Source organism: Brachycentrus maculatus, unplaced genomic scaffold (assembly GCF_059751285.1).
Source record: "Brachycentrus maculatus isolate JH-2025_06_01 unplaced genomic scaffold, ASM5975128v1 h1tg000267l, whole genome shotgun sequence".
Classification (NCBI taxonomy): domain Eukaryota; kingdom Metazoa; phylum Arthropoda; class Insecta; order Trichoptera; family Brachycentridae; genus Brachycentrus; species Brachycentrus maculatus.
In genome coordinates, this window is record NW_028281018.1 from 510,998 (window position 1) to 532,279 (window position 21,282).

Below are 21,282 nucleotides of genomic sequence, written 5' to 3' on the forward strand. Positions count from 1 at the left end.
TGCACTAATCCGGAACCCACGCGTTTCGCTCGTATGGTGTTGCTTCTAGCCATTACTGAGTATCGCCAGATTGCAGAAATTGATGCGGTTTTATTGGACCGAGTAGAGTCGATCCCGGAGCAAAACTATCTGCTCATATTACAAAGCAGTTGGAATAATTTACATTATTTACACTCGTTAGGCGAGGCATTCTATACCAATGAGTATTTCACATAATTTAATTAAAACATAAATGAAAACACCATACAATTTAATGAGTCAACAGAAACGAGCTTTTTCATACACCATGCTAATTTTTATTGAACATATTGACTTTTCGAGAACATCTGTAATTTCTAAACTAGGCTAGTTAATGTTAATAAACTCAAAAGTGGTATTTTACAAGATATCGTTCACTTTGTGTAATACCACTAGACTTTGACGACTACTGGTCATGTAATGACCATTCCCTCGTCTGGTTAACTATAGTCTGAAGTTGACCTGACGAGAGAATGGTTATTACAAAAACGGTAGCCGTGAAATAGTTATTGAGAAATATAATAGTAAGGAGAGTGTTATATTACCATACCACAGAGTTAATGCTTTTAAAATAAAATATAATATATTAATATAATAATAATAATAAACCCTTACCGAACCCCAATGGTGCATAGGGCACTGCTTCATATAAACGCAATGTTATCTCGATCATTTACACATGAAGGAAAGGTGATCAGCCCTCCGCTTCAGGTTCCAGTCCAGGGTAATATTGAATAAATATTACAGTGAAAAAATATATTACTATGTTCAAATCATTATGTTATTTAAATCAAAGTTGTTATTAAATCAATAAATAATATAATTATTATTAAACGGTTAATTGGTCTCATTGATGTTTCTTATTTTATTTTATTTATATTCGTACAATTAAATTAGCATTAACGAATGTTAATTGTATTTTTTATTTATATTTCCTATGATCTTAGTTGTCTCTTTTTACACAACTCTATTGAGAAAATAGTGATCACATGTATTCTTTGAGAACATACAGACCGCGATACATGGACTGAATTATAGAAGACTTACCATTGATTGAAAGAAGACATATAGATTGAAATTTGTAAATTATTAGACGTATCGAACAGAAAATCACTTGATGCTTTTTTTAAAGCATAGGTAAAGTATCTTTTACGCATTGAATTTATATTTTAAGACTAATAACGATTCATAAAAATAACGATAAATAACTAAAAATACCAGCTGTGTCAATAAGTTGTGGTCACAGGAAAAATAAGAAAATATGGAATTCGTTTTTTTCTCATAAATGCAATTATCTTAAAAACAAAAAAAATAAACCCTTGTTTTAGAATGAATACTTTTAATGTACTTTTGATGTAAACACTACATCTAGTTTCGAGAACTACAAATGTTTTCATGAACAGGTGAAAATACAAACTTATAAAAAGTTTTCTACCAGTTTGTATTTTCTCGTTAAATCTATTAAAATCTTTAAAACAACATTGCGATCGATAACATTGAGAATACTGACGAACAGTTTGTATTTTTGTTTATTGGTAATAACATATAAAATTCTCGAAACTAGTCGTGTTTACATTAATAATCTCAAAAGTGGTCTCTTACTAGTGTTTAATTATTTTTATCATTCCATGAAGTTAATGTTAAATCGATAACTAATCTCTTGAAAACAAACAAAACTAACGTAACCATGATATAAAAATGTTACACCACAGTTACGTAAAACGGGAATTAACAAGCACCTCAGTATTTATAAATTAAGAATAATGAAGTAACGTGAACCAAGACTAGTGTGGTGAATATATTTCAGTCTCTGCTACATTCGTTCCAGCGGAATTTAGCCTTGCACTCTTTAGCACATACTCGTACAACATTTATATTACAGACAGACTATCGCAAATTTTACATCTAATAGTGCTATTAAACAGTTCAAAGAATCGACACATGCACAGCCACAATATTCCTCGCTCTTACTTTAGATACTTATCTCATTTTGCCTTTCATGCAGCTAACCGCTACATAAATTATATTATCCTGGTATTAAGTATAAATGGAAACCTATGAGATCACTAGTCATTTCAAAATATTAAAATCTTATTTCTTAAAATTTCGTTTTAAAAGCTCATCCAGATGAATTATTGAATGTCTAGAGAAAACAAACCCTTATCAACATACAACAAAAAATACATGGCCTAAACCGGAATACTAACTTAGTAGTTAGGGTCAACTGCTACAAGCTGTCACAGTTGGAAATTCTACAGACTCGACGCTTTAATCTCGCATGCACTGGCGTTTTGAACAATCTTAATCGACAGCTGCAGTTGACGTGCGGTTGAGTTTGAGCGGAATGAGATTTTTGTACTGGAGCTGTAAATTGGCAAACTATGACAATTTAAAGTAATTGACCCCGGCTGTTTCAGCGCAGCTAATAACGTACTTTTAGTACTCATATTTATTTGTATATTACATATTTGCTCGTATTAAAGTATTCGCAGCTTCCGACCTAAGTGTTTGAGATGAATTAATAAACTCAAACACTAAAAGAGTCGATGATATCATTAAACTCGTTAATGATATCAAGTCTTAATGGTCTACACTATTGAAAGTATAACATTGATGATAATAATAAAAATAACAGCACAAAACGCCAATGATTATGGGTGGTGATTTCAACATTAACTTCAACTCGAACGAAGCTTAACCACTCAGAAGATTTTTGAATAAAAAATTCAAGTTAACATCAAACACTGACAAAGATTAGTTTACAACCAGATCAGGCAGTACCAAATACGCAGTATTCTCTTGTTATTTATAAATTTGCACTCTAAACTGTTTGTTTCCTACTTCAGCCATCCTAAACTCATAATTTCTTTCATAGAGAACGTAATAGTTCAAATCCACGAAAAAAATAAATATTTTATTTAATTAAGAGAGATTTTATTCAATTCCACATAACCTTATTCTTATCGTGAAAAAATAAAATCGTCAACAAATGCAAAGAGAGCAATGCATAAAATCAACTGTTTGTAGAACCTTAAAATATTCACATGCAACGTGCGAGAGTTTTACCCATCTTTTTTCTATAAACCGAGGATGGCAGGTATTATCCACTCCACTATGGGGCTGATATATCCAAGATAAGATGAAAAGATGCTAGATATAAACGTGCCAGAGTACAGCAATAAAATCATTATTTAAATAAGTATAAAATTTTACGAGTTTATTTTGGAGGTGGTCGTATTTAAGCGTTTGCAGTTGGCAAACACGACTGTTATCAAATTAAATAATGCCAGAGTCGCAAACTCGATGCTCTGTTGCAAAGTTGCAAGAATATTAGTTAAGCTTTGAGGATGGGCACTAACTTACAATAATGTACGAGCGTAATACCTAAAAATATTGTCATAATCTCAGCCCAATAATTTGTTTAACCAAATACCTTGTATTTTTGTAAAACTTTGTAATACCTATTCAAATCGAGGTCCAGCAATGCTAATTTTATTTTATTTAATTTTATTGAGATGTCTGATTATGTAGATATTTTAGATGGTCGAAATTACTAACATTGTAATCGACATCGTGATGTGTGTCACCTACTTTCAAAATCCGCCAGATCCATGTAAGTCGATTATACAAAAAATGCAAAATTGTCCGGTTAACATTTATTTTTCAAAGATTTTTCTATCTTTAGATAAAATATTATGAAATAGACAATTTTCCCATTTTTCAAATTTTTTTCGGTACCTATCAAAAAAAAACACGTGACACAAACTGATAATGACGTCATATTAATTTTTGACCTATTCCAGCTCTCTGACTGGCCGATATGGGTCAGAAGGCAAGTTTCATGAATATAGCGGAATTTGAAATACAACCCTGTTTTAAGTATTTTTTAGCATTCCGATAGAGTATTTATTTTAAAATCTTATAAAATTGGATCTGGTGAATTTTGAAAGTAGGCGACACATGTGTCCGTCGCACAGTGGGGTATATTGGCGATCTGGGCGGCCAATATTATTTTTCGTTCTAAATCGATTCCAAATATGCCTTTTGACTAATTCATTGTATTATATGGAGATATTTTTTACTTATCAGTAAAAAAAAAAAAAAAAATTAATAAATGCAAATCGTAGTAGATAATTTAAAAAATATTAGTCCGAGAAAGATGGCCATGGTTCCTCGTCCGTACACAGTTCTTCTTCCGCTTTTAATATAAGCGATTTCTTCATTTGTTATTTTTTTGTTTCCTTTATAAATCGTATTCTTATTGGACGACAATAACGTGGTGAAGAAGGAATTGGGTTTTGCCAAATAACCTTATTATTCAAGGAACAAATAAGTTGTAGGGGCACAAACGAACTCTTAAATATGTTTGCATCGGAGTCTGCATCATTTAAAAACGTTTGTTTATATTGAGCTTGTTGTGCTCCATCACAACCCCACTTGCACATTTAAACTAATGTTTCTCTTTCTTTTTTATTAAAATTTTGTAAACATTCTTCTAAATGTGTCAATAGTCGCGTGGTAGTGTGATCCATTAAACTCTGTAGGTTTACTTCGGCACAAGTTTCAGTTACTCTGTAAGCTTCCTTAGCAGGGTAACACTCGAGTTTTGCTTTTTGTAAGATACTGTAACACGGGTATAGTTTTTTATGAGAACTCCTTACTATTTCATATTGCCTTCTCGAAAGATCGGCTTCAACAAAAATAGATAAAGCTTGTGATGGAGTCAATTGCGTTATCCGGGTATTTTTTTGCTGGCAACGAGAATACGCTTTCTTATATTTGGTAGCACGCTTAGGTGTACAGATAATTTCTTTCAACACCAAAGAAGCATCTCTCATCCCGCTTTCTCCTAACTTTGACCGAGTAGCATGGGTGAGCACATCTAATTCAATATGTTTGCGCAAATCTTCAGTTTTCCTTCTTTTGCTTCTCTGACTTGATTCACCAAACGACTTTGATGGTCGTCCTGATCGATTCATTACCCAAGGAATTGTAAAAGTTCCGTCAAGCCAATTTTCATTTTTTATCAAGAAAGTTTCCTCTTTTCTGAGTGCATTAGTCTATCTTCGTTTCATTTCAGACTTGAAATGCGAAAAATCGTTTTTAATTTTCATTGCACACTCGTCAGAAAAATTATCTAATTGTAAAAGGTACTTTTGCAAGCATTCTAATTTTTCATTAATTTTATTAGCATTTTGTTGCTGCATGATAATAAATAACTGTTTTCTAGTCATTATTCTAACATCTACTGGTCCTAAAATAAAAATGTAACAATTTAAAGATAAAAAACTGTACGTAGTTCAGTTTTCATTATTGTGCTGACTCATCTTAAAAGAGCGATTTCTTGCAAAAGAGCAAAATTCTGCAAAAAAAATTTCAATTTATATAAAGAAAGAGGGCTAAGCTATTTGATACAATCAAAATTATAGCCGGATAACACTCGGAAGCACAACTAAATATCCTTTATTTAAAAAAAAAATGAAGGAAAAATCCATTTAAAGGCACTTATTTAAATTAGTTTTTTTTAGTAAATATGTTAGCTATTGCAACTTAAATCTATGTACAATACACTATCTTACCTGTTTGATCACAATCCATTATTTAATTGTATACGTGTAATACAAAAAATTAATAATAATCACTGAAATGTTTGCGTACTAAACGAACAGCGAAAGAGAAACACGTGCACTCACAATAACAACAACTTTGCGACTGACCATTAGACACGTGAGATGAGCGTGGGGGGGATACAATTATTGCATGTGATCAACAAAATACTCTATTTCATGTTGATATATTTTTCATACACCTGCGACAATGTTTTTAAAAGTGACTTTTGGCCGCCCAGATCGCTAATATACCCCACTGTGCGTCGTTCCGTTCAATTTGTCTTTGACTTGTGCTTTGATTTTCCCTTTTCCCGATTTCTTCCCTCCCGTCCCTCTTCCAGGTATTTTCGCAAATTTACAAAAGTGGAATTTGTAATTGGAAGTACTTAAGTAATACCCGTATATGTAAATGGCTTGATGTAACTGTTCTGCAATGTTCCCAAAACAAGAAATTAAAATAATTAAACATTTTTGTTGCAGTACCCTTTGTACTATTACGAGCGGAGCTACAAAGAAAAAAAATGAAATCCATATTGACAAAATTGATTGGCTAATTATCGACCACATAGAAGATTCAACCAATCAGGATGCTTTATTTTGAATAATAATAAACAAAACGTGGAATATGGTATTTTCAAGAATACAATAAAGTTTTAAATGTATGGAATATTTAGAATGTATTTTTTTCATATTATTTTTTGACATCTCATTAAAGATGAAGAAGAATACAGAAGTCTGGGCATTTACGGGGCTGACGACCGTCATAGGCTGATTTAAGTGATCACTTTACACACATGTAACATTCCCCAATTCTACCCATTATTGACAACAACACTACTCAAATTCTTGGAAGTTCAATATATAGGAACCAATTTTGAAACATTATTCTTGAATCACTAGAACTTCACTAGAGACATCTATTGGTGAGATGTAAAGAAGCTTTTTATTGAGCAGAAACTCTTTTATTAGTATGTGCGGTCCGAATCCTGGATTATAATCACACACATGAGAAACTCCAGAAAATTTCATTTTAATTTTTTTATTTAAGCTTATGATTTGACCAGATAATTTATTTGGACAAGTATTTGGACACACTCAAAATGTTGTAAATTTTGTAGGTAATTTGAAATATCCATATGTTTTACGCGTTTGTATAATTCATTTGAAAATATCAGAAAATATAGCGGTATAATAACATATATCTATTTTAGTAATATTTTAAACTAAGTAATGATATTTTAATAATTATTATCTTTTCAAATATGTATTTTGATCTCCGTGACCCAAAATATTTTGTTTATTAGAAATCTAAATCGTTTTTGGCGTTGATCCAAGCAATAATGGCAGCCACCGTGGTATATTTTAAATACAGATATAAGAACTGTCATTATAATTAAACCTTACTTAGAAAAATCCTGATGCCATATTTACTAGTGACTTGAAATAAATTTGTCTTAATTCGACTATAACAGTGTCTAAGCATTGTGGCTCAAAATAATTCATATGCTAGTCATGTCCCTAAAAATTAAGTTAACTCAATATATTAGTATAATTAAAAGGTGACATTCTTTTAAAATCACTATAAATATTTTACTATAACTTAAATTTAATGTCTACCGGTTTCGAAGCTAACCGTTTCCTTATCAAGACTGTTTAATACTTGATAAAGAAGCGGTTAGCTTCGAAACCGGTAGACATTATAGTTAAGTTATAGTAAAATACTTATAGTGATTTTAAAACAAAGTTTCATTTTAATTATAAAGCGGAAAAGTTAGTGCTTCAAAAAAAATTATATCAATATATTAGGTGATATTATATATACTCAATATATTAATGCCTATAGAATCCGTCACATGGATATATTAGGTATCAACTAGTTCAAGCAAATTGCTTAAAATACGGTCTCATTTAAAAATCCAAACCAAAATAATACGCAACCTTTTGAGTGTGTTCAAATACTTGTTCACAAATCTATGTTTCTCCACTGATGAGTTAGTTTTACATTTTGACATCTCAAAAAAGTAAAATATTTACAGGTCTTATGACCTGTTATAGGCTGCTTATGTGATCAGTTTACATAGTGCCACATTTACCATTCTACACATGATTGAAAACTACACCACCCAAATTTTCCTATATACGTATAAAATATCATTAATCTCATGAAACTGTACACGTGAGTTCACTAGAGCTATCTATGCTTGGATTGAGAAAGCTTTAATTTAGCATAGACCCTTTAATTTCGATGTATGCAATGATAAGCCATAAGCTCTGTGAATACCCAGACTTTCATATTTTTCTCCATGTACGTTGAGATGTCGAAATGTAAAAATAACTCGTAAGCAGAAGAACCCAGATTTGTAAACAAGAATTTGGACACACTCAAAATGGTGTAAATAAAAACAAATTATTTTTTAAGCTTGCAGCGTCGGCGGGGTAATTTGATGCAATCTTATTGCACTTAAACACTTTCTAATGCATTTACTAATATTCTGAGATTTCATATATTATGACAGGAGACGGGACGCGTAGATACCAGGAGAGCAGATAAAGATGAGGTATTAGTCCGCTGATGAGGATGACGAGACACGTTTAGATATGGCGTCTCATTAGTCTCCGGGCTGATCAACCCCGGCCGTAATATTATTATGGATGATGACAGTCTAATGGTCTGATGGATGTGAAATGGTGGCAGTGAAAGGTGACCGAAGACAGGAAGTTAAATTTGGATAAAGGTAGGACATTTTATTTGTGAGATGCTACCAAATGATTATACCAATCAAATACTAGTCAACTGTGACGATGAACAAAAGAAGAGAAAAAATAACATCATGGGCCCGTATTAAAACGCTTTATATAGTTTGAAAAATGCCTAAATAAAAATAAATTATATAGTTTATATTTGAAGCACGTACTTTGTGAGTTTTCATTTTATAATTAAAATTTAACTTTGTTTTAAAATCACTATAAATATTTTAACATAACTTAATTATAATGTCTACCGGTTTCGAAGATAACCGCTTCTTTATCAAGACTGATTAATACTAAAACACTATCTATTAAACAATATTCAAAATATTTTAGATGTCAAGTGGCTTTATTTTTTGTGTTTGATTGGCAGTCTCAGTCAAAAGGGATCTGGAATGATGAGTGATTGGAAACATATTTAATAACAGACTTTTAGCGAAATCATTTACTTTAAAAAATAAATTACTAAAATTTTATTCTTGTGTTTTTAATGTAAATTTTAAAAGCTACAAAATTGGCTACTTCTTAAGTTTAAATGAAAAACTCAGTACCATAAAAATGCTATTCTTCGCCCTTTAGGCATACTTTTGTTTATATTTTTCAGTGCATAATACTAAGTTTAAGGTATTGAGAAGGAATTTATCTGTCAACAAGAAATGCACTCTTTCAAGATCACTATTAAGTGCGGTATGGCGCAAACATTATTTCTGCTTTCGAATAACAGATGTCCAATTTTTTGTTTATATTTAATAATTTTATAGCAACAATTTTAATTACTTCATTACATTAAAATGTTTTTTCAATAGTAAATTAAGATCTGGATTATCGCTCTATTCTCTACATTGGTTTTTATTTTTGAATCGATAATATTGAGAAAAAATGAGAATGTCTGTTAGATTTACCGATAAAAATCAATAATAAAATATATAATAATAGATAAAAAGTACTTATCTATGTATGTACATATAATGCTAAAACGTTCACGAGTACCTACCTACATATAATTTAGTTTTCTCGCTTTACGACTTACATGGTTGAAAAAATATGTCACATTTTTAAATGCTCCTATTTGTTGATTTTTTGCCACGTTAGATATGTTATATTTTTTAATAGGTAGACGTATCATAAATGACTACGTATTCTTCGGCGGAGTAGTATAATTTATGACTTGGGATGACAAACGCCGTATAGCTTGGCAAAAGAAGTGACACTTTGATGAATGAATATTTTTTTCTACAAGATGTCATTATTAGTTATTCTTCAATCCAAAAACTTGATACCAAGCCATTAGAGTATAAATGGAAATGAGATTTCGACTCATAACACGATATACATATTTAAACATGGTTATTTCTCAATATTTAATTTTTTTTACGTTTCACGATCCTATTTGCGTAAAGCTTCGAGATAACATCAAAGGTCTTTTGATCGCGTTGTATACGATACAATTACGCAAATCAATATTTAAAAAGGGTGTTAACTTCATTCGAAAATTATTTATTGAAGCTCGAACGGTAAACAGTATGAAAATAGACGGAAATATCGACGCCAAATTCAATAAATTGTTTAAGAACCGCGAGAAGAACAGAAGGATTTTAAGCTTTGATAATATTTTTTTTAGAAACATATGAATTAAGTTTTAGATACATATTCAATAAATTACACCTACACGTCGATTGCTAGATAACAAAAGCAACACCTCAAAAAATGGTTTTGAGAACAATAAACATATGATGTTTATAAGTTGTATTATTATTTTTTGATTTTTAATGGTTTTACTTTGTAAATATATGAGTTTCAACTGTTTTTTTTATTATGGTAAATCTTTCGACTGTTTTTTGGTTGGTTTGTTATTAATTACAGTTTAACTGAAAACGTTATTTGACTTGTTCAGGATGATTTATCTTTATAAGCAAAATACCATTAATCAAGGGGAGAATGTTTTATACTTGAAAATCGTTCAAAATTTTCAATATTGCTTTTGTTAAGTTTTAAATAAAAATATTACGGTATAAATATTACTCCTTAACCCTTATCTGCATAGTTTTGCAAAAGGCACTGTTCAGTATATAAACAGTGTTATCTTGATCGTTATACATACATGATAGAAAAGTGATAAGCTCTGTGCCTCAGATACAAGTCCAGGGTTATCTTCATCTTTTGTCACAATCCTGTGGATTGGTCTGCAGCAACAAATAACACCTCCTTTACCAGAGTTATATGAAATATATATTGTGGTGAAAAATATTTATTTCAAACCCTCCTGGGTATCGAATTTAGGACCTCCAGCAGCAGTCAAATGCGCCGACCGCTATACTGAGTTTTTTTAATAGTACCTACATAACTGGTAAAAGCTCGTTTTAAAGATTGTTTTAATATCAATTTTGCCAAATATGAATTTTCGGACATGTTACACTTTAATACTAGGCGATCGATATGTAATAACTTATTGATAAGCACTGGGGGTCGGATGCTAACGTATCATTAACTATGAAAATAACATATAATTTTAGCGGGTCGGAACCTCTGATGAATAGTTACGAGTTTGTGAGTAAATTCTAATGTTCAATTATTTCAGATTTAAATAAAAATTAAAACAATTTTAACAGTGAAACAAATACCTATTATAGTTGGGTACTGGCTTAATAAAAGTATTTTATTAGAAACCGGTCTTATAATAATTTATGTTTCGAAAAATATTTTCATAGTGATTTTTCAGATTCAATGTGATATAAAAAAAAAACGTTGAAAGATTTTATTGTGAGCTTCAGTCATTGTGTCGACATTGGACGTCACGAAAAGTGTTTTTTTGTTGTTGTATATATTATACGCGTAGCATAAAAAGTAATAATAAACCAATCAAAATAACTGGTCAAAATATAAGCTACATATAAAATAGAAAACCATATTTTCAAGAGTTTCCCAGTATGTAAAAATAATCCAGGGTTTGGATCATGCACACATCCGAATGAAATGCTTAAAAAAACTTTCTCAATCCAACAGAGATGACTGTAGTGAACTCATATGTACTGTGTCATGAGATTGATCATATATCTAGGAGTAGCAAAAATTTTAGTAGCGTTGTGATCAATCATGGGTGAATGTTGCACGTGTCTATAAATAAACCCTGTAAATATTCAGACTTCCATATTATTATTCATCTATGTTGAGATGTCAACAACATGTAATAAAACGTATTATCGTTCTTATCCCAGTAAATTAAAAACAACTTAAGTAGAATTTTTAGCGTAGATAACGAACGAGTGTGTTTGACTTTTTCCGCGAGGGACGAAAAGAAAACGATATAATTTCATCTCATATGTACCAGGAATATACATATAAAGATACATAAATATCAATTTTGAGCGCCAGTAATAAAACCAACTGTCAAATCAATATTTGTAGAACAAACAAAAGTATGGAAAAAGGCAATAATTATTGAATTTTCAAATTTTCTACTATTGTCGTTGGGAATTTTCATGAAGCCTTACGATGCTGGGCTGCATTTATATTGTTTTTAGGTACATGCGATTCAGACTTAAATGTAATAAATGATAGTTTTAACAAGATGGAGTTTGGATACAGGGCACGAGGATTGGGCAAAAAAATCTATGAATGAACAAAGGTGTTTTTGCTTAGAATTTTCAGTCATGTTAACTTAACAATAAGCTTAACGTCCTTTAGCAGTTGTCTACTGCAATTGGCTCTCCTCAAAGCCTCCGAGATGCTGAATAAATCTGGTTTTGACTCAATTTGGACCTAAGGTAGTTGAATTTTTTTTTAATATTAACGAGATTCCTGAATACGGGTAATGATTAAAATGTAATCAATTGTATTATATTAAAATTGTAATAAAATTCCACAGAGAAGTCAAAATTATTCTATTATTTAAAAAAAATATTGTTTCGGCATTTATTTTGTGGTAAGACATGATGAAATTACTAAAGAAAAAACTTGTTTTTTACCACTTGAGTTTATTTTATGACGACTAGTTTCCGAAACTACCTGAAGATGGAAGCTTAGCTTCCAAAACTAGTCGTCATAAAATAATCTCAAGTGGGAAAAAAAACAAGCGTTTTCTTTAATAACTTAAAAAAAAATGTTTATATGACAAATATATGTTATATTTCGTATGGATTGTTGGGTATATTAAATACTTATGTGTTCTTGATTAAAATCATGATACGTGTTTCTCTGACAGGGTCGTGAGTCGTAGTGACAATGCGGAAGCCTCGAGGATTGGACACAAACCGGGCGACGTCTTTCGCAGTGGCCAACTGATAGACATTACAAAGTTTTTGTTTCAAAGCAGCATAAAGGCAATCAGACCCGTATAAGGAAGAACGTGGACTTGCCACTAGAAGCCCAACTAGAATACTAAAGCCGTCGAACAAGAGGCTCAATTGTTTTTGCCGTTGCTATTCACTAAAAACCAGCTTGGCAGAATGGCTCGATAAATCTGGGATTTGCGCATTTGTCGGCAAAAAGCTTATAGAAGTGTCAGCGTTATAATAATGCGCTGCCTACCGCAGCCTCGGCAAGGTGAAGGATTAGAATGAGCTTTTAATAATACGTCTTGAAACGCAAGAAGATTTGGCATCAACTTTTTCAAATAATATTGTGATTTAGATATACAACGAATAAATAAACAACGTAGAGGAGATATTCAATAAATTACAACTTATGACAGTCAAACAACTACATGGTAAAAAAAACTTGAAGATACATTTCAGAAGTATTCTCATACAACACTAGAAAGCACCTCTAAGCAAAGCACAAAAAAATAAAATTAACACACTTTATGGAAACGTACGTAGAACCGCAAGATCCAAAACATAGAAACACATCAAACAAAACAGACTTACTGACGTAGTTCGACGAAAACTTATTGTTATCTTTTATTCTAAAATATAAACATAGTACACTTTTATGTTTATTAATGTAAACATGACTAGGACTAGAATAGAGAACAATAGATCGGGTGGACCATAGACATCAACAAATAGAGCCGACAATAATTTAGCAATGTTACATATATTAAAATAAGTCCATCGTTTCTGTGACGTCATTCATTGCCAACTTACGAAAATAACGTTTTTTCGAAGGCGAATTTTCCATAAGAAAATTAGTAAAAATATTTATTATATCGGCTGTTATAAACGAGTCTAATACAATCCTTTATAGGTTGAGTATGTCAAATTAGATATTCCTCCCGTCTGACAAAGATCCATTACACTGTTTTTTTCCACGCCGAAGGTACCTACATTCTGCGATACTTATTTATAAACATATAATAAAGATATTTGTTTATGACATGCAATCAGGTACGACTTGGCCGGATGATGCGTTCTATTTCAGATCTACCCACCTCCATTACGCATTTATGAATAGCTCTTTTATGCTGTAGTTTATTTTTTAAGGCAAAGTATTTGTTAAATCGCAACATTATTTTCTGTAAATTCAGGTAACATTTTACACAAATGATTTTTTTCTTAACATATTGTTTTTGCATTGAAAAAATTAGTTTTTTCTTCAAAATAATTATACGGTTTTGAAAAGAAAAGAATTATTAAAAAGTGAGGAATTAAAAAAAAACTTTATATGAGTATATTTAAAAAAAACTAAAAAGTATCCAATATAAATTCTTTAAAAAAAATCGAGCGTAATGACACGTCGAGCCCTGAGCGTGGCTGATTTTAATTTTAACGCTTGAAACGTCTTAATGACTTTGTGGTTAATGCAAGCAGGTTGTACAACTTATTGCATAATAATCAAAGTTTTTAACAAAAGAGGTGTGTGTTAGGTTAAAAAATGTGTTTCTGTGTTTTAGATCTGGTCGTTCTATGAAGTTCTTGCAGTTTTATTTTTTAAAGTAAGTGGTTGGAATTAAGTATGTATTATAAAATAAAAACACAACCCGGAAGTGGACCCGCACATCGCACATCGCACGTCGCTCGTCGCACACCGCACAAAAGAAGGATCTTTTCTAAGAACACATTTGTCCAGTGGCGTCGCGTGTAGATTATTGATAAGGCAAATCTTATATAAAACCGCAGGGACGTGCTGGGAATAACATTCATGAAAAAAGATCTTATTTGGCCTTGAACATCGCGTGGGAACCTTTTTGTTGCTTTAATAAGAGTCAATTTTCGATTTTGAATATGTTAAAATTCTATCCGCCTCCGTAGTGGAGTGGTTAGTGCATTACACATCTGTCATTTTACAGTGCAGGATTTCGTTCCCAGCGGTGTCAAAATAATTAGTAAAAAATCATTAGAATAAATATTTATGAAATAGATTACTCAATCTGATCTCCTGCACTACCTTACTAGACCCATGTTTTTTTTTCATTTTTTATTGTTTATTATTTAAGACTAACTAACTAAGCATCACACCACTTCTCCGCAGGGGTGGGCAGAGAGAATAGAGCGCCACACCAATGTCTCTGCAAATCAATTTCGCCTCTTCCACATTCATGCATCTTCTCATATATATCCGCCGATTATTACTATTCCTGACTTGACCACTTTCAAGTATTTGAAATACAAGTTTCCTCAGTTTTCCTGTACTTCTATTACCAACCACATTCACACCATAAATATGTTTTACTGTTCTTTCTTCCCTCATTTGATTCACATGCTCAAATCATCTCAAAACAGCTTTCTAAATTTTAGAATATATAAAACATCTCAGCCTTGCATTCTTTCCTTATATCGCCATTCGAATATCTATCATGTATCGTCTGAAGGATCACATTTTGACTATTTTCAATCTCTTTTCATACTTCTTTAGCCAAATCCATGATAACATTATAAAAAAATTTCATTCATTCATTACATTATTTTTATATTTAAAAAAAAAAATCCTTCGATATACTAATACAAATGTTCCAATCAAATACATAGTATTTTCAGGTAAGCCAAAGCGGTTTGACTTTAGAAAAAGGAATTAAGATGTGGCAGAGTGAAATTTTATTCCTTGTATACTCTGATATTGCTTAGTTGGCTTTATTTTTATTAATGTAACTATTTTTTGTTAGTGTAATGTAATGTTTATTATTGTTGATGTAACTATTTTTTATTATATCCTTTTTTAATGTTAAGCTGTACAATTCCCGAACAAGTAAAAAATAAAAGAATAAATATGTACTCGTATTCCTTGTATACACTTGTATGCAAGTAAACAAGGCTGCAGTCACCTCAGGATGCCTGAAAATTCTATATGGGTAAACCCTGATATGAAGATTGGCAGCAAAATTATAATATATATGAAACTTGTGTGCGACCCATGATGACATATGGGTTCAAATGCTGAGCGGATACCGCAGTAATAAAATGTGCATTATGAGTCTCAGAAATGAATGCTATAAGGAGCAAATCTGGCAATAGGCCACCAAAGAGATGGATTGACAGCTGCGAAACAACATCGCAGGAGGCTAATCCATTATAAAAACAGGCGACAAGGCCTACACCAAGCAGAAGAAAAAGAAGAAGAAATATACACTCAGGAAAAAGATAATAGAAATTTCTTCAACTCGAATTCATACCATTGAAGTTTTTCAATATTTCTATACACGGTGTACAAGATAGAAATTACAGATAGACATATTAAAGATATATTTTTTATTTGTTTGTTTTCATTATCTTGTCCTTTTCTTGAATCTGTATAAAGTTTTCAAAGCCTTACCTTTGCAGCCTTCCGCAGACAGCCCGTAGTGAAGATACTGACATTCGTCGCAATGAAAGCCTTCGACACCAGGCAGACAATGACACTGTCCACTCGAAGGGTCACACACTGGAGATTTGGCACCTACATGGCTGCAGGTACAAGGAACGCAACTGGCTGATACATTCCCAAAGCCATCCTGTTAAAAAAAAATATAAACATATGTCACAAGGTATTCGACACAGAAAATGTTGGAAGAAACACACTTTATAAATTTACAAAACATTTATGAAGATTGAATTGTTTATAAATTTTATAAGATAGCAAACAAAAATCATATTATTGAACACATGGAACATGTCATATATTATGAAGAAGAAATCATGGAATATAAAGTAGAAGACACAAAGATATCACTTCAATATTATTAGATACTCAAAATGGATACATGAAGTAGATATGCTATTCTATTTTCATTTGATATGTTATATTTCCTGATATTTTAAACAAGCCAAAAGGAAACTTATTTTACAAGACTGCACAACTAATGGTGTACTTAAAAAAAACAATTTAACTGGTTTATTGAAAATGTAATGTGTGTGAGTTTTTATTACAACCCTTAACAGTGCAAATTTCCACACTTATTGGCAAATATTTTATGAATAAACTTTCAGCATATTTGCAGTGTATCAATCAAAATACAATTCATATCTTATCCATCAGACAGGGGTCGTTTTATAGTTAGATAGACACTCGTCTGTGAATGGTTTTGATTCCCATAAATTGCAAAATAAATTCAAGAATGATATTTTCCCAATTATTCTGGGTGTTTGTGATGTATTTTTCCCATCTACTTTCGTTATGCATACTATCCTACCTATACACAAGACTTCGCGGGTTATTCCTTAAAAAAATAAATATATATCCATTATGATGTTCTGTACATCCAGGTAACGGTCAATCACCCACTTATATTAAATCTAATTATTGATTTAAGAATGAACTTATCATAAAATAAGCTGATATCTGAAAGTGGAAACACCATCAAAATAATAAAATTAATCTTGGCAATTTGTGTAGGGATTTGTTCATTTGTGAGTTTTCTGACCGAAGACAATACAAGTTAAACTTTTGAAAAGAAGAACCATTTTACCTTGCACATGTTACATGATCGTCCTGTAAATCTCTCCTTACATAAGCACTGTCCAGTATTAGGATTACACGTGGAAGATTCTGATCCATTAGCATCACAGTCACACGGCTTGCAGTCTTTTTCTGATGCAATCCCATAATGATTTTCTTTGCAGCTGAAATTATTGATTGTAAATAATGAAAAAAATAATAAACATCAACATTCTATCAGCACATTAATATTTAAATAAATATTTTTAGTTTAAATTGTTTTATTTTGTATTTTTAGTGCCTTATTAAATTGATATGCATAGAGCCATCTGTTGAAGTATATTCAAAACTCCATATTGCTGTTTAGTTAGTACTTTTGTTAAAAGATGGTGCTACAATCTGGTCCAAATAAATTTTATATTTTACTTCATTATTATTATTGGTATAATGCTGAGAGTATTCTCAAGTATTATGTTAGAAATTATAAATAAAATAATTAATGTTTTGCAGGCAATTGTTTAAAAAAAATATAAATTGCAATTCAAAATGTGGTTTAAAGGCATAAGTTTGAGTATAACCATTGATTATATGTAGATATTATTCTGCCTTCGTAGTGTAGTGGTCAGCTCTTTGGCTACTGTGCTGGAGGTCCAGGTTCAATTGCAAGTCAACATAAACAAAAGTGTTTTTTTTTACAGCAATAATTAATATTACTTGAAGCATTGATAAAATTTTCTTCATGCATTTTAACAATCAAGATAACACTGTTTATATACAATGCAGAACCCTCTGCATCATTGGATGAGGATAAGGGTTAGAAGAAGATAGATATCAGGATCCTTGTATAGATTTTTGCAAGTTCGCTTCTCAGATTCCTTCCTCTTCTTCATTGGCACCTACCTGCATCCAGATGGTCGATAGGGAACCATTAAAGTGTAAATCATTGATTATATGTAGGGGTTACATATAAATCTGGATACTATGATATGGGAAAAGAAAAGGAGTAGGAATAGTAGGTAAGAAAAGAAGAATAACAGTAATGGTAAGGAGGTATGGGGTTGAATATTTTTTTTCCTAGATTATGTAACTTATATACTGCTAATGTGTATGAGTCCTCTGAGCTGTTGTCACAGATTTTTACATATAATATTTGATTGTTTTTAATATACCTGTCACATTTGAAGCCTTCAGTATTACCAGGACACGAAAGACATTGTCCAGTAATATTATCGCAGGGTGCACCGTTGCAAGAGCATTCTTTACATTTCGATCCATAAACTGATGGTTCTCCGAAAAATCCATAATCACATCTAATCAGAAAAAAGTGTTTCTTAATAAAGATTTACAACATGAAATAAACCACACTTGTTATTAAATTTAAATAGTTACTTACATTTCACAATGATCACCGGTGTATCCCTCTGGACACTGTGTACAGAAGTATTTCTCCCCGCTAGCACCATCCAGGGCACAACTAGGGCTAAAGTTGTTACTTTCCTCCGAAAGAGGGCAGGCACATTTCTTGCAGTCATTTATGTTCCCGATCAAAGGGTTTCCATAATAACCGCTGATGCAACGCTCGCATTTTTCTCCCATAGTATTATGCTCACATGTCGAGCACTTCCCGGTAAGAAGATCGCAAGACTCAGCATGCCCATTACAGTCGCATTTGACACACTCAAATTGTTCCGTGTGAATGCTTGTGTTGGTGAATATTCTGACATAGCCGAAAGCACACAGCTCGCACGATAATCCAGTGTAGCCCGGAGGACAGGAGCATTTTTCTACATAAGAAACACTCATGTCCGCTTTTCCATCACCGATCAATATAAGAACCTCTTCTAGACTTCCTTCAACTTGGTCAGTGTGAAACTTGGCCCTCAGAAGAACATGTTTTATATTAGAAAGAACGCTCATAAACTGTGTTCGGGTCACTAAGTCACCTTTATACTCAGTTCTACGAAGTCTTGTTACAATATCTTTCACTGTGGGTGGTATATGATACCAAAAGCTTTCTCGTAATGGAACAATTATCTCTAATTCATCGCCAATTTGTGGGTATGAGATATCATCAAAGGCAATTTTCAACCCATTATGTCCAATGATGATTACATTTGGACCGGTTGTTGGTTTTCCACTTGTGTCTCCTCTCATTACGACCCACCCAATGCGAAATATGAGTCTCGAACCATATGCTTTTAATTTGTTTCCTAAATATAAGTCCGGAGCGTTCCAGTAATAAGATTCTATTCCTGGTAGCTCGTAATTTCCAATCGTTAGCCAACCGGTATCTGTGTCCAGTGTGGGGATCACGGTGTTTATCACGCTCATGTCTGATACCAACCACTCCGATAGGGTTTGAAACTAAAAAGATAATTCAAATTTAGTTAGTGTGTGGGAACAAATTTTATATATTTACTATCAAATAATTATTTTATCAGGTCCATGATCCTCTAGTATGGTCACTAAGAGATAACTTATTTTTCTGCTGGTGTCACTCTAGGTATTATAATATGGTATTGGATTAATAGAGATTGATAGATACTGTAAAAACATTACTAATGATTTGTATCTTTGCTTCCAGAATACTTTACATGATAGATTAAATATTGATATTTGATTTTTGTAAACTAGTTATTGCATGTGTGAGTCTGGATGAGAGTCAAGAGTATCAACATCGGAATCAATAATGTTGTGAAAGCTTTCAGACATACTTTCAAATACAAAAATTAAACAAGTGTTGTGAAGCGTGATGAAGGTATTGCCGTAATAAAAGATACTCAATTCATATTCTGATAATGTTTCAAGTTTTTTTTAAAGTGAGTAATTAAAATAAATAACATAATTTAAGGTACTTACTACATGGTTTTCAATAAACGTTGACTGACAAGTTTCACTAACACCGGAGCAGTAACACGGAATACACCCATCTGGATTATTTGGGTCTAACGAGAAGAATCCATCTTTACATTTATCACAGAACTGGCTTTCAACATTCGACTAGAAAATAAACATTATTTTAGAAAACCAGAAGCATTTTGTACTGGATTGAGATTGCAGTAAATGTATTTGACTTACTTTACAGTGACATTTGCCGGAACAATCAGTCATTAGAACAGTTCCTGCTCGGTTACAAGGACACAACTGGCATTCTGGATATCCTTTGAACCCGGGTGCACATTGATCACACTTATATCCGGTATACCCTTCCTTGCACTCACATTCCAGACCGATGTCTAAGTTTTCAAATCTGCAGTTTCCTGAAACAAAGATGAGAATTCTCAATTATTATATCTCCACGTTCTTTTAATAAACGTTTTTAGAAGTTATCAAATTAAATATACCTGTTGATCCGTAGAAGTCACATTCACACTTATGGCAAGGTTTTGGGTTATCCGGCATAACTCCTGGTTGTCGATAGTATCCATAATCACATTTTTCACAATTTATTCCACTTGTATGTTTCTGAAAGAAAAAAAATATTAAAAAAAGCATTTAATAGAATCATGCATTACAGAAACATATTGCTGTAATGCATGGAACCAAAGTAGACATACTTTAAAGCATAATCTGAGAGTTATCTTTCATCAGCTTGAAAGGTTACTTTTGTTGGCCAAAGGGTTTAATTTTAATGGCTCGAATGGTGTATCTTTGTTATCCCGGAAGGTATCTGCTCTTTTATACATGATGTATGATGGGCCCAACATAAAAATTTATACAGTTATAATGTGTAGATCCTTAAAGGACTCGTACATATAAGTTGTGTACAACTTACACAAACTAGTACGAGTACGGCTACGTAACCACGAGTGCCTTAGCCATTGCTGGTATTCTCCTTTTCCTCTTCTTTAAGAAACACTATTCTTTCTCCATTTTCTTTCTCATATAATAGTAATGTCTTTCACCCTGAGCATCAATTACATTATCTGTATTTCATCAAACATATTGCATGCCCATATCGATAAATTCAACGTGCAAAACTGCCTTGCCTTCATCCCTTCATATAATCACGATTGAGTTGGCACGGTATCAATTTAGTGCAGTGCTCTATGCACCACTTAGGTAAGAATAAACCACAGAAAAATATTGTATGGAATTGTTTGACTATTGTAAGATTGTT

The 21,282-nt window shown here is 32.0% G+C and overlaps 1 protein-coding gene across 1 annotated transcript in view; it reads right to left on the reverse strand.

Moving 5' to 3' along the window:
* The window catches only part of wb (wing blister), a 179,989-nt gene that overhangs the window by 135,900 nt on the left and 22,807 nt on the right, over positions 1–21,282 (reverse strand). The window contains exons 5-11 of the mRNA XM_088266381.1: positions 20,507–20,627; positions 20,241–20,422; positions 20,022–20,162; positions 18,556–19,526; positions 18,332–18,472; positions 17,194–17,347; positions 16,062–16,239 (exon numbers count right to left, since the gene is read on the reverse strand). Coding sequence (XP_088122507.1) covers positions 16,062–16,239; positions 17,194–17,347; positions 18,332–18,472; positions 18,556–19,526; positions 20,022–20,162; positions 20,241–20,422; positions 20,507–20,627 — 1,888 coding nt within the window. The remainder of the gene's footprint in view (positions 1–16,061; positions 16,240–17,193; positions 17,348–18,331; positions 18,473–18,555; positions 19,527–20,021; positions 20,163–20,240; positions 20,423–20,506; positions 20,628–21,282) is intronic.